The sequence below is a fragment of the Meles meles genome, chromosome 1 (genome assembly GCF_922984935.1).
Source record: "Meles meles chromosome 1, mMelMel3.1 paternal haplotype, whole genome shotgun sequence".
In the NCBI taxonomy this organism is placed as follows: domain Eukaryota; kingdom Metazoa; phylum Chordata; class Mammalia; order Carnivora; family Mustelidae; genus Meles; species Meles meles.
Genome location: NC_060066.1, coordinates 10,772,282 through 10,787,144, shown reverse-complemented (window position 1 = coordinate 10,787,144; position 14,863 = coordinate 10,772,282). Strand labels below are relative to the sequence as shown.

Below are 14,863 nucleotides of genomic sequence, written 5' to 3'. Positions count from 1 at the left end.
CAGAAACCTAACTGACTAAGCCACCCAGGAGCCCCAATCTTTAGCTTCTTAGAGCTCCTCAAACAAGCAGCATGTTCTTGAATGTTCACACTTTCCTATATGTACACCACAGCTTAGCCTAGAAGATATTTCTGTTTGTTCTCTTTGGTCCACTCTGATACCAGGAAAGCTTCTGCTCTTCCTCAAGACCAAGCCTACACATGGCTACTTCTCTGGGTGCTACCAAATCACCACTGTGCTCCGCCCCCATCCCCCACCACCCAAGCACTGGCTGCTCCTTCCTTCCTCCCCCAGGACTTCTGCACCTGTTATTGCCTGAACACATTGCCCTGCAGTTCCTATGGATCAGCTCTCCCTTTACCAGACGTGAGCTTCCTGAGGTCCCGGATGGGTTTTGTCCTGCCAGAGTTTTGCATGGTACCTAGCAATAAATGTTAGTTGAACAACCTGAGTTAGATTTCGCTTAGCAACCCTTTCCCGGGGTCAGTGGAGTTTATCATGACACTAAAAATTGACCCTGATCACATTTGTTGGTTCTCACTGGAGGGCCATTTTTGGTCATCTTAGGTCTTTGAGCAGAAATAGTCAGAACCATAATATGAAGTAGAATACCTATTGTAACTGCACCAAGCCCCCAGAGGTAAAACAGTAAAAGAAATGGGATACATTCTTCCCCACCTCCAAATTCCCAGTCCTTCTGGTAAACCCAACCCTTCTCCTTGGGAGAGTTCAGGGCGGAGTAGGGAGGGGGTTCGGTTTTCCCCTCCTCCTCTGCCAGGTCAAGCCTCTTAGCCTGGAGTCTGCTTGAGATTCTCTCCCTCTGCTCCTCCTGCTCATGCTCCCAAATAAATAAAGAGATCTTCAAAAAAATGACTATCCCTGTCTTCTTCACTTCGCTAATCGGTGTATAATGTATATATAATAATTTTTTATAAATAATAAATGATAAATATATATATAAAACAAACGATAAATTTATAAATAATAAATAAATATAAATAATATAAATAATAAATGATGATTTTGATGAAGTGTACAGTCCTGCTCACTTGTGGAGAGCTACATCACTCCCCAACTCACTGCACCCATGCTTTTGTGCAAACAATCTGCTCCATCCACCTCCAACGCATGGCCACCATTTGTCTCTTTTTGCCCTTATATTTTTGCCTTTTCTAGAGTGTCTTATAAATGAAATCATAAAGTATCTAGGCTTTTTGGTCTGTCTTCTTTCACCTGGCTTATTGCTTTGGAGATTCCATGATATTGCTGTGTGTCTTGGTGCTTTACTCCTTTTTGTTGCTGAATACCATTCTACTGTATTCCTTTTCCCATTTTTGAGACTCAGTCTAAGAATCACTTTATCTGGAAAGTCTTCTTTGATTCAAGGGTTATTGAAGAGTCTGCCTTCCTACAACATCCCATACTTAACCCTCATCATACACACAACACATTGTGCATTGATCATTTATCGATGTGTCTCTGGCTAGACTTAATTCCAGGAAGGACAAAGTGTGTTTTGTTATTCCCACGCTCACAACACATAGCACAGTGCACAACACTGAGCAGGTACTCAGATGCAAATCTGAGTGGTTCTCCTTGGAGGCAGGCAGCCTTAAATTCAGACATTTGGATGCTCTGAAAAATGAACTCCCACTTGATGTGGTTGCACGGAATTCTCTCGAGAGCCCGGTGAAGTTGGCACTGATAGAAACATACTTTACAAAGAAGGAAATTAAGGCATGCCTGTTTGGACCTAAAGCCCACTCTGAAACACAGTGTGACAATGATGTTCTTCTGCAACTTGCATGCTTTGGGACTAGGAATCTGTGTTCTGAGAGCAAATGTCCATCTCCTTTAGCCTGTTCTCTTGAGCCAGCTGAAAAATATAGTGTCCTATTGGCTAAAAACAAAGCTGTTAGGTTAGGCCAAACAAAATGGTGGTCCAGTGGATTACTGGCTCTCAAGAACAGGCTAATTCGTTTCAGATGGCTGGAGTTGGCTGGAAAGCTGCAGGCAGCCATCACTGCCTGAACCAAACTGAGGTGGCAGCTGGGTGGCACCTAGCCTCACGAAGGGGGACGTAATGGGGGGAGGGACCAGAAAACAGATAAAAAGGGCTTTGGCTTAACTGTCACTCAACCAGCTATCACTTAATTGGGAAAATTAATCTGAGATCTCCCATCTCAGATCTGTATTAATTAATCTACAGATCTCCCATCTGAGATCTGTAAAGAACTAACATTGCTCCCTAGAAGGTGCGGGGCTTGGGGGTCCATGCCAGGGAAAAGGAAGCAGGACAGGAGATATTGCTGAGAAGCCTGAGTTCTCCTCTCCCTAATTTCACATGCAGTCCCTCACTCCCACAAAAGACTTGAAGGGAATTAAATTCAACTCACATGAGCCAGTCGATCAAATCTGGCAAAGAGCTCGTTGAGCATCCGGACCAGCTCCTGGGCAGACAAGGTCGTGGAGAGGTTGGTAAATCCTTTAACATCTGCAAAAAGAATACTAGACAACAGGGGAGGGGCGGGGTGGGGAGAAAGCATATTAATATTTTACTCCATCCTGGAAGACATCAACACCATCCAAATAACTCAACTGTGTCTGAGATTCTAGCTCTCCCTGCCATGAGAGTCAGGAGGAACGTGTTAGCATTTTACAAATATCTCAGCAGACAGAGTCCACCCAGGGGTTCAGGAAGGACAAAGGGGCAAAGGAAAGCCCTTCTTCCTGTGCAGGACCATGGAGTGTGGGCAATGTAAACAACCCCAAAGGGAATTTGTCACTATGAACAGATCAGTTTGTTGTGGAAAGCAAAATGAAGCTTTATGAATTACCTATTTTAGCAATGAACAACAATGCAGGTGACGTGAACACAGTGTGAAATTAAAAGAGGGGAACAAAGAATTAAAAAAAAATCTCATTCTCTCCAACAAATGACATACTTAAAATTGCAGGCAAATAGAAGGTGGCATTTTTCAAAAATTATGGGACTAGGTAGCAGAGCTGGGAGACCTCAGGCAGAATCATTCATGGCCTAAAACTCTCACATTGACTAAGGATTTAAGTGAGGTCAGGTCATAACTCTGCATATGTTTGGCATAAGGGAAGGGGGTAGTGCTTGAAAGCCTTCTGAAAGCAAAGAGCTGTATGAGCATTGCTTTAGTTCATCCATCCAGTGAGTATGTGAGGATACCACTCCACCATGAAGATGAGCAAACTGGGGCTCGGAGAGGCAAGGAGACTTGCTTAATAGTCCCCACATAGCATGTGGCAGAGTTGGGGTTGTCCACTTAAACTGTAGGGCAGTGCTGCATCCCACCTCACTGCACCAGCTCAGGGACCCAGGCAAGAGTGGAGGCCCCTCTGTGTGGAGCAAAAGGAAGCCTCGTGCCCTGTTGCTATGATTGCAAACTGGTGCAGCCACTGTGGAAAACAGTATGGAGTCCTCAAAAATTTAAATGATCCAGTAATTTCACAACTGGGTATTTATCAAAAGAACAGGAAAACATTAATTTGAAAAAATATAGACCCTTATGTTTATTGCAGTATAATTTACAATACCCAAATTATAGAAGTAGCCCAAATGTCCATCAATGGATGACTGGATAAAGAAGATGTGGTGTATATATGCAATAGAACATTATTCAGCCCTTAAAAAGAGCAAAATCTTGTCATTCGCAATGACGTGGTTGGAGATGGAAAGTATAATGCTAAGTGAAATATGTCAGAGAAAGACCAATACCATATGATCTCACTCATATGTTGAATTTAAGAAACAATCAAAAAATGAGCAAAGGGGAAAAAGAGAGAGAGACAAACCAAGAAACAGACTGTTAACCATAGAGAACAAACTGGCGGTCACCAGAGGGTAGGTGGGTGGGGGATGGGTGAAATAGGTGAAGGGGAGTAAGAGTACATTTACTGTGATGAGCACTGAGTCATGTATAGAATTGTTGAATCACTATATTGTATGCCTGAAACTAATATAACACTATGTGTTAACTATATTGGAATTAAAATTTTAAAACAAAGAAGAAGAATATAAAAAACAGCAGAGCAACTTTTCATGTTGTATCACCTTTGAAGTTAGGATACCATCTTAGCTGTGTGTCAATTTTTTTTGTTTTTATTTTTCTTAGTGTTGCATAAAATAATGGCAAGTCTTGCAATCAATGTAACTTAGTTTTAATGAGATAGGTTAATTAGCCGGAAGACATTGTAGAATGTGTGTTGACTTACACTGGTTACTAGCCTCAGTATTTGGTGGTTCTTAAATTTATCTCCATTACAAATGCTTTTAAGAATGTGATAGAGACTATGAATTCTCTCTCTTAAAAATGCAGAAGTATTCACAATTTTACACTTCATTTCAAGGAATTTGCACTTTCCCTGAAACCCATTTATGGACTGATTAGGAATCCTCCAGCCCTGATTTTAAAAAAACGACAGCTATTGCTTGAATTAATTATGTAATGCCTCCATTATTTTAGCAAATCTTTGCACATCTACCATGTGTCTAGCTACACATTGCACTAGGAAGTTCGATTAAATGATTAAAAAAGATGCAGTGTGTGTCCTCAAGATGCTCACAGTGTAGGGACTTCGGCCAGACAAGGAGACAAACAGAAACAACCCAGGAGATGAATACAGCAGCCCCCTCCTTATCCGGGAATGGTGGGGTAGGGGAGGAGGATCCATTCTAACACTCCCAGGGGATTCCTGAAACTGCAGATAGTAAGTACTGAACTCTATAGAGACTGTTTTTTTCCCCCCCATACATGCATATTTAATTTAATTTCTTTTTTTTTTTTTTTAAAGAAAGAGTATGTGCATGAGCAGGGCAGGGGCAGGGCACAGAGAGAGAGGGAGAGAGGCAATCTTTTTTTTTTAATTTTATTTTCTTTATTTGACAGAGAGAGAGATCACAAGTAGGCAGAGAGGCAGGCAGAGAGAGAGGAGGAAGCAGGCTCCCTGCGGAGCAGAGAGCCTGATGCAGGGCTTGATCCCAGGACCCTGAGATCATGACCTGAGCCGAAGGCAGCGGCTTAATCCACTGAGCCACCCAGGCGCCCCTTTAATTTAATTTCTAAATTAGGCACAGCAAGAGATTACAACAATAGTAATTAAATAGAACAATTGTAGCAATATACTGTAACAAAAGTTATGTGACTGTGGTCTCTCTCTGAAAACATCTGTACCCACTGTTCTTGTGTTGAGAGATGATAAAATGCCCACATAATCAGATGAAGCGAGAGGGGAATGATGGAAGGAGCAGGCACTGCCTTCTAGGGTGAGGCTACTGTTTACCTTCTGACATTGAGTCAGAGCCGGGTCATCTGCTTCTGGACTGCCATGAACTGTGGGAAACTGAAACCATGGATAACAGGGGGACCATTGTACTCTGACAGAAGGACACACTGGGGGATGACCAGTCACAGAGGATCAAGAATTTCCTGATGCAGCAAATTCTCAGCTGAGTTTTGAAGGGCCTATGTCACCAGACAGATGGGAAAGTGAGTAGGATGGGCGGTCTGAGCAGAGCAATCGGCACCTGTTAGGGTCTGGTAGAAGTGGGGCAAACGTACCACAGATCTGCAAGAATTTAAGGGTAGCTGGTCAGAGGGTAACACTGAGCAACAGGGTGGGGAAAAGAAGAAGGGAGAGAAAAAGTGTGTGTGTTAGAGACGTGGGGCAGGGCAATGTTGGAAATGGGCTGGTAAGCCAGGTTCAAGAATACAGACTGTCCGGAAAGTGATGGAAAGCCAGTGAAGGGGTGTAAGCATGGGCTCGATGCCTTTAGATTTCTAGTGTATACAGTTTCCTCTGGGCAAGTCACTCCATGGTCACTGTCCTATACGAGGTTCCGATAGCACAACATCTTCCCAGTACATAGGACAAAATGCATAAGATTTGAGTCCAGACAGTTCAGAGTTCAGAGTGCAGCTCACCACTTATGAATACCAGGACTTTAGGTAGCTTCCTGAATTTCTCTAAACCTTTGATATTTGAGCCGGAGATAATTCTAGTACCTGCCTTGTTGGTGGATAACAAGTTCTTATTAGTACAGTTCCTGGCACAGTAGGTTCTCCATAAGTGTGTTAGCTCTTTTTATTATTTCACAAAAAGGTACTAGAATTGAATGATCACATTTGAGAGATAATGAGAGAAGAGAGATATCAGAGGAGAAGGTATGACCAGTGATTAGATCATTTGTTACCTACAGCTGAAAGAATTCCTAACTGTTGACACAAATGGGAATAAGAGGAGCAACAATACTTACAGAGTATCTACTGTGCATTGTCCTAAGTCCACAAGGATTAACCTGTTGGTTCCTCATAACAATCCATGAGGTAGGACCTACTGTGACCATCTCCATTTTACAGATAAGGATACTGAGTCCTGAGTAACTTGCCCATGGACACAAAAAGCTTGGATTTGAACCAGGCAGCCTGGCTTTGGAATCTGTACTCTATCACTCTGGTATGCTACATTTGAAGTAAGGATGGTCTTTGCCATGGCAGGTGGAAGTAGAAGGGCCTATAGGTCATCTAGTCCAACCCACTCAATAGATCCATTCACCCAAAACTATTAATATCTATCTGTCTATTCTAAAAACAGTTCATTTTCATTCGGTGACTAATTAGTGGAATGCCTACTTGTGCAAGGTGGTGGAATGACATTGGTGAGTAGATAAAACCATCACAGCCCTTATGGGGCATGCAACTTACTGACAGTAGAAATGGATTTGCAGAGACCAAAGGTCAAAAGAGTTTCAGATATGCTCAGTGATCCAATATCATCAAATTTCTTGTGGTCTCTTGAATACACAGTACTTCATGCAACGGTGTCTGAACAAGTGGTGAGTTCCAGGTCAGATCTCTTGACTCTAGGTATGAACTTGGAACTTCCCATGGTAATCATCTTAGAGTGTATTCATTTTAGCATGTATTGAAGATGCCATGTTAATTTTCAAATCTAATTTGCTGATGTAAGTTTTTATTTGGCTAAAAATAAGTGTTATTACCTAATAGTCACTCTGCAAATAGAGAGACTTCAAGAAAGCTTCAGCACAGTTCTAAAGAATCGTTAGGAACATGGGTCCTGGGTAGATACTTCTTTCTAACTGTGTGCCCTTGGGAAATTTATTTAACCTCTCTGAGCTTCCATTTTCTTGATAATAAAGAAGAGATTACTGAAGCAACTCTGCATCATTACGTACAAGTGGGTAACTTCTAAATCATAACATAGTCCTTGATAAGTGGAGGGTGTGTTACTCTTTGGGGAAATTTTTGGGAATCAGGGAGTGTTTACTAGATTGCCATGCAGACTGGTCTTTCCAGCCAACAGGTTCTCTGGGCCCATTCACTTTCATTTTGCGTGTACTTGAAACTCTGGTCTACATGGCCAGTATGGTGGCCTCACATGTGGACACGGTTGGCTGGAAAGAACAGTCAGCCCAGAAAGCAGGTAGACTGAGTAAGCCTCTAAAATTGAGGGTTTTCTGATCCCTGATGAAGGTTCTCCTGTCTACTCGAACTGTCCACTCCATCACTGAGAGAGGTAAAGACAAATCTGCCTCCTGAGTAGATCCAAACAATGTGCGGCAGCAAATGTGCCAATGTACGTGGTGTGGGCTGGGCGAGAGGAAGGAGAAGGGAGCTTTGGGAGGGACGCTAACATCCCCCAAATCCATGTTCCCCATCACTAGGAAACACCACTGAGCTGGGGACTCTGTTCTCCTCTCATGTCTGGGTAGGGCCATGCGATCGTGGTCTCATCAATGGAATCTGAACAGAAGTGACACGTGTCATCTCTGGGCCAGGGTGGTGAAGAAGCAGGTGTGCCTTTTCTACACTTTTTCCTCCAGGAGCCGAATGCCAAAAACTCTGAGGCCTAGGTGAGGGCACAAATATAAAACTCAGGGACCTTTGTCCCCGAGTCACTGGCCAACCAGGAACATCAGAAGTGGGCTGTTGTGTGAAAAAATGTTATTGAATTTAAATCAGTGGAATTGAGAAGTGATTTGTTAGAGCAGACAATATTACCCTGAATAATGTAAGTGCCTTAAATACATAGGAAAAATAAGAGAAATAAATAGAATGGGGCTGGGGTGGGAGGGACCAGAAGCCCAAAAGGCATCCAGTGAAACATCAAGTGGCCAAGTGGGTCTCCAGAGAGAATCTAGGGAAGTCTCAGATGCACAGAGCTGAAATCAACATGAGAATCCAAATTGTCTGTTTATTGCAAACAGTGTGGTTTTTGGATTAGGAATATGAGGCCCCAAAAGATGAAATGATGCAGCCAAAGTCTAGCAGGAGATGTGGCTCAGAGAATGTGCTCTGAAATGAGAAGCCTAACCAACTGGCTCCCAGTCCCCTGGGTCAGGAAAGGCCCTGCACATGCCTCACCATACCCTGTACTGATACATGTACACCTGTATACCCATCATAGGAATTGTAACCCAGAGTCAGATGCTTACAGCAGACCGTTTTTGGGGAAGGGTCACTAAACGACAAACAACAAAAGCAACAGAGAAGAAAGAATGAACTCGGTGTGTTGTCCTGAAGAGACAGACACAGGATGGGAAATAATTAAAAATACGTTCCCTCCATGGCAGTTGGTGTGCTCTGGGGGCTTGAACAGGGCAGAGCAGCCAGTCTAGTTCTCATCTCTGGTCTTATTTTAGCACTAACAGCCTTGCAGTGGGCTGGAGAGGCTCCACTGCCCCTCCCAGAGGTCATCTTCCCAAAACCAGAAGGAGCTGTGGGCATCCTGCTGCCATCCACCACCCCCCTGCCCACCGCCTCTGTGATGGCCAGAGAGGCCCATTGTGGCAGCAGGTATCTGCAGACTCTTCTGCTACGAACGGCTTCTTTGCCGGAGGGTGAAGCCGCTGAGAAATTCAGGGCAGCAAACCGAATTCTTTTTTTTTTTTTTTCTTTTTTTTTTTCCCTTTTTATTTATTTATTTATTTTTTCAGCGTAACAGTATTCATTCTTTTTGCACAACACCCAGTGCTCCATGCAAAACGTGCCCTCCCCATCACCCACCACCTGTTCCCCCAACCTCCCACCCCTGACCCTTCAAAACCCTCAGGTTGTTTTTCAGAGTCCATAGTCTCTTATGGTTCGCCTCGCCTCCCCAATGTCCATAGCCCGCTCCCCCTCTCCCAATCCCACCTCCCCCCAGCAACCCCCAGTTTGTTTTGTGAGATTAAGAGTCATTTATGGTTTGTCTCCCTCCCAATCCCATCTTGTTTCATTTATTCTTCTCCTATCCCCCTACCCCCCCATGTTGCTTCTCCATGTCCTCATATCAGGGAGATCATATGATAGTTGTCTTTCTCCGATTGACTTATTTCACTAAGCATGATACGCTCTAGTTCCATCCACGTCGTCGCAAATGGCAAGATTTCATTTCTTTTGATGGCTGCATAGTATTCCATTGTGTATATATACCACATCTTCTTGATCCATTCATCTGTTGATGGACATCTAGGTTCTTTCCATAGTCTGGCTATTGTAGACATTGCTGCTATAAACATTCGGGTACACGTGCCCCTTCGGATCACTATGTTTGTATCTTTAGGGTAAATACCCAGTAGTGCAATTGCTGGGTCATAGGGTAGTTCTATTTTCAACATTTTGAGGAACCTCCATGCTGTTTTCCAGAGTGGTTGCACCAGCTTGCATTCCCACCAACAGTGGAGGAGGGTTCCCCTTTCTCCACATCCTCTCCAGCATCTGTCATTTCCTGACTTGTTAATTTTAGCCATTCTGACTGGTGTGAGGTGATATCTCATTGTGGTTTTGATTTGTATTTCCCTGATGCCGAGTGACATGGAGCACTTTTTCATGTGTCTGTTGGCCATCTGGATGTCTTCTTTGCAGAAATGTCTGTTCATGTCCTCTGCCCATTTCTTGATTGGATTGTTTGTTCTTTGGGTGTTGAGTTTGCTAAGTTCCTTATAGATTTTGGATACTAGCCCTTTATCTGATATGTCGTTTGCAAATATCTTCTCCCATTCTGTCAGCTGTCTTTTGGTTTTGTTAACTGTTTCCTTTGCTGTGCAAAAGCTTTTGATCTTGATGAAATCCCAATAGTTCATTTTCGCCCTTGCTTCCCTTGCCTTTGCCGTTGTTCCTAGGAAGATGTTGCTGCGGCTGAGGTCGAAGAGGTTGCTGCCTGCATTCTCCTCAAGGATTTTGATGGATTCCTTTCTCACATTGAGGTCCTTCATCCATTTGGAGTCTATTTTCGTGTGTGGTGTAAGGAAGTGGTCCAATTGCATTTTTCTGCATGTGGCTGTCCAATTTTCCCAGCACCATTTATTGAAGAGGCTGTCTTTTTTCCATTGGACATTCTTTCCTGCTTTGTCGAAGACTAGTTGACCATAGAGTTGAGGGTCGATTTCTGGGCTCTCTATTCTGTTCCACTGGTCTATGTGTCTGTTTTTGTGCCAGTACCATGCTGTCTTGATGATGACAGCTTTGTAATAGAGCTTGAAGTCCGGAATTGTGATGCCACCAACTTTGGCTTTGTTCTTCAATATTCCTTTGGCTATTCGAGGTCTTTTCTGGTTCCATATAAATTTTAGGATTATTTGTTCCATTTCTTTGAAAAAAATGGATGGTATTTTGATAGGGATTGCATTAAATGTGTAGATTGCTTTAGGTAGCATAGACATTTTCACAATATTTATTCTTCCAATCCAGGAGCATGGAACATTTTTCCATTTTTTTGTGTCTTCCTCAATTTCTTTCATGAGTACTTTATAATTTTCTGTGTATAGATTCTTAGTCTCTTTGGTTAGGTTTATTCCTAGGTATCTTATAGTTTTGGGTACAATTGTGAATGGGATTGACTCCTTAATTTCTCTTTCTTCAGTCTTGTTGTTGGTGTACAGAAATGCAACTGATTTCTGTGCATTGATTTTATATCCTGACACTTTACTGAATTCCTGGACAAGTTCTAGCAGTTTTGGAGTGGAGTCTTTTGGGTTTTCCACATATAGTATCATATCATCTGCGAAGAGTGAGAGTTTGACTTCTTCTTTACTAATTTGGATGCCTTTAATTTCTTTTTGTTGTCTGATTGCTGAGGCTAGGACTTCTAATACTATGTTGAATAGCAGTGGTGATAATGGACATCCCTGCCGTCTTCCTGACCTTAATGGAAAAGCTTTCAGTTTTTCTCCATTGAGAATGATATTTGCGGTGGGTTTTTCATAGATGGCTTTGATAATATTGAGGTATGTGCCCTCTATCCCTACACTTTGAAGAGTTTTGATCAGGAAGGGATGCTGTACTTTGTCAAATGCTTTTTCAGCATCTATTGAGAGTATCATATGGTTCTTGTTCTTTCTTTTATTAATGTGTTCTATCACATTGATTGATTTGCGGATGTTGAACCAACCCTGCAGCCCTGGAATAAATCCCACTTGATCGTGGTGAATAATCCTTTTAATGTACTGTTGAATCCTATTGGCTAGTATTTTGGCGAGAATTTTTGCGTCTGTGTTCATCAAGGATATTGGTCTGTAGTTCTCTTTTTTGGTGGGATCCTTGTCTGGTTTTGGGATCAAGGTGATGCTGGCCTCATAGAATGAGTTTGGAAGTTTTCCTTCCATTTCTATTTTTTGGAACAGTTTCAGGAGAATAGGAATGAGTTCTTCTTTAAATGTTTGGTAGAATTCCCCTGGGAAGCCGTCTGGCCCTGGGCTTTTGTTTGTTTGGAGATTTTTGATGACTGTTTCAATCTCCTTACTGGTTATGGGCCTGTTCAGGTTTTCTATTTCTTCCTGGTTCAGTTGTGGTAGTTTATATGTCTCTAGGAATGCATCCATTTCTTCCAGATTGGCCAATTTGTTGGCGTAGAGTTGCTCATAGTATGTTCTTATAATTGTCTGTATTTCTTTGGTGTTAGTTGTGATCTCTCCTCTTTCATTCATGATTTTATTGATTTGGGTCCTTTCTCTTTTCTTTTTGATTAGTCTGGCCAGGGGTTTATCAATCCTATTGATTCTTTCAAAGAACCAGCTCCTAGTTTCATTGATTTTTTCTATTGTTTTTTTGGTTTCTATTTCATTGATTTCTGCTCTGATCTTTATGATTTCTCTTCTCCTGCTGGGTTTAGGGTTTCTTTCTTGTTCTTTCTCCAGCTCCTTTATGCGTAGGGTTAGGTTGTGTACTTGAGACCTTTCTTGTTTCTTGAGAAAGGCTTGTACCGCTATATATTTTCCTCTCAGGACTGCCTTTGCTGTGTCCCACAGATTTTGAACTGTTGTGTTTTCATTATCATTTGTTTCCATGAATTTTTTCAATTCTTCTTTAATTTCCTGGTTGACCCATTCATTCTTTAGAAGGATGCTGTTTAGTCTCCATGTATTTGGGTTCTTTCCAGCTTTCGTCTTGTGATTGAGTTCTAGCTTCAGAGCTTTGTGGTCTGAAAATATGCAGGGAATAATCCTAATCTTTTGATACCGGTTGAGACCTGATTTGTGACCCAGGATGTGATCTATTCTGGAGAAGGTTCCATGTGCACTAGAGAAGAATGTGTATTCTGTTGCTTTGGGATGAAATGTTCTGAATATATCTGTGATGTCCATCTGGTCCAGTGTGCCATTTAAGGCCTTTATTTCCTTGTTGATCTTTTGCTTGGATGATCTGTCCATTTCAGTGAGGGGAGTGTTAAAGTCCCCTACTATTATTGTATTATTATTGATGTGTTTCTTTGATTTTGTTATTAATTGGTTGATATAGTTGGCTGCTCCCACGTTAGGGGCATAGATATTTAAAATTGTTAGATCTTCTTGTTGGACAGACCCTTTGAGTAGGATATAGTGTCCTTCCTCATCTCTTATTATAGTCTTTGGCTTAAAATCTAATTGATCTGATATAAGGATTGCCACCCCAGCTTTCTTCTGATGCCCATTAGCATGGTAAATTGTTTTCCACCCCCTCACTTTAAATCTGGAGGTGTCTTCGCGTCTAAAATGAGTTTCTTGTAGGCAACATACTGATGGGTTCTGTTTTTTTATCCATTCTGATACCCTGTGTCTTTTGATTGGGGCATTTAGCCCATTAACATTCAGGGTAACTATTGAGAGATATGAATTTAGTGCCATTAGTAGCCTGTAAGGTGACTGTTACTGTATATTGTCTCTGTACCTTTCTGATCTACTACTTTTAGGCTCTCTCTTTGCTTAGAGGACCCCTTTCAATATTTCCTGGAGAGCTGGTTTGGTGTTTGCAAATTCTTTCAGTTTTTGTTTGTCCTGGAAGCTTTTGATCTCTCCTTCTATTTTCAATGATAGCCTAGCTGGATAGAGTATTCTTGGCTGCATGTTTTTCTCGTTGAGTGCTCTGAATATATCATGCCAGCTCTTTCTGGCCTGCCAGGTCTCTGTGGATAAGTCTGCCGCCAATCTAATATTTTTACCATTGTATGTTACTGATTTCTTTTCTCGGGCTGCTTTCAGGCTTTTCTCTTTGTCACTAAGACTTGTAAATTTTACTATTAGGTGACGGGGTGTGGACCTATTCTTGTTGACTTTGAGGGGGGTTCTCTGCATCTCCTGGATTTTAATGCTTGTTCCCTTTGCCATATTAGGGAAATTCTCTCCAATGATTCTCTCCAATAGACCCTCTGCTCCCCTCTCTGTTTCTTCTTCTTCTGGAATCCCAATTATTCTAATGTTGTTTCGTCTTATGGTGTCACTTATCTCTCGAATTCTCCCCTCATGGTCCAGTAGCTGTTTGTCCCTCTTTTGCTCGGCTTCCTTATTCTCTGTCATTTGGTCTTCTATATCACTAATTCTTTCTTCTGCCTCATTGATCCTAGCAGTGAGAGCCTCCATTTTTGATTGCACCTCATTAATAGCTTTTTTGATTTCAACTTGGTTAGACTTTAGTTCTTTAATTTCTCCAGAAAGGGCTTTAATATCTCCAGAGAGGGTTTCTCTAATATCTTCCATGCCTTTTTCGAGCCCGGCTAGAATGTTCAGAATCGTCATTCTGAACTCTTGATCTGACATAGTACCAATGTCTGTGTTGATTAGGTCCCTAGCCTTCGGTACTGTCTCTTGTTCTTTTGTTTGTGGTGATTTTTTCCGCCTTGTCATTTTGTCCAGATAAGAGGATATGAAGGAGCAAATAAACTACTAATAGGGTGGCAAAGACCCCGGAAAAATGCGCTGTAACCAAATCAGAAGAGACCCCAAATTGTGGGGGGGGGGGGGGAAGGGGATAAAAAACAGGTTCTGAAAAAAAAGAAAGAAAAAAAAAAAAGAAAAGAAAAAAATTTAAAAAATAAAACAAATAAAAAAATATAAAAAAGAAAGAAAAAATATATATATTTAGATGAACTAGTCAAAAAACGTTAAAAAAGAAAAGGGTAAAAGTTTTTTAAAAAATTTAGCGAAGAAGAAAAAAGAAAAAAGAAAAAAAAATTGAAAAAAGAAAAAAAAATAAAAAATTGAAAAAAGAAAAAAAAATTGAAGTAGCCGCAAGACTAAAGAATCATGGGGAGAAAGCCATGAGTTCCGTGCTTTGCTTTCTCCTCCTCTGGAATTGCTCTGCTGTCTTAGGAATTGAATCTGCTTTCTCCTTGATAGATGAACTTCGTCCTGGCTGGATATTTTGTTGATCTTCTGGGGGAGGGGCCTGTTGTAGTGACTCTCAAGTGTCTTTGCCCGAGGCGGGATTGCACCGCCCTTACCGGCGGCCGGACTAAGTAATCGGCTCGGGTTCGCTTTTGGGAGCTTCTGTTCCCTGAACGCTTTCCGTAGAGTTCCGGAGGACGGGAATGAAAATGGCGGCCTCCCAGTCTCCGGCCCGGAGGAGCCGAGAGCCTGGGGCCC

At 42.0% G+C, this 14,863-nt stretch overlaps 1 protein-coding gene across 1 annotated transcript in view; it reads right to left on the bottom strand.

Annotated features, from left to right (window-relative positions):
• The window catches only part of ADCY8 (adenylate cyclase 8), a 221,859-nt gene that overhangs the window by 129,576 nt on the left and 77,420 nt on the right, over nucleotides 1–14,863 (bottom strand). The window contains exon 4 of the mRNA XM_045978186.1: nucleotides 2,397–2,508. Coding sequence (XP_045834142.1) covers nucleotides 2,397–2,508 — 112 coding nt within the window. The remainder of the gene's footprint in view (nucleotides 1–2,396; nucleotides 2,509–14,863) is intronic.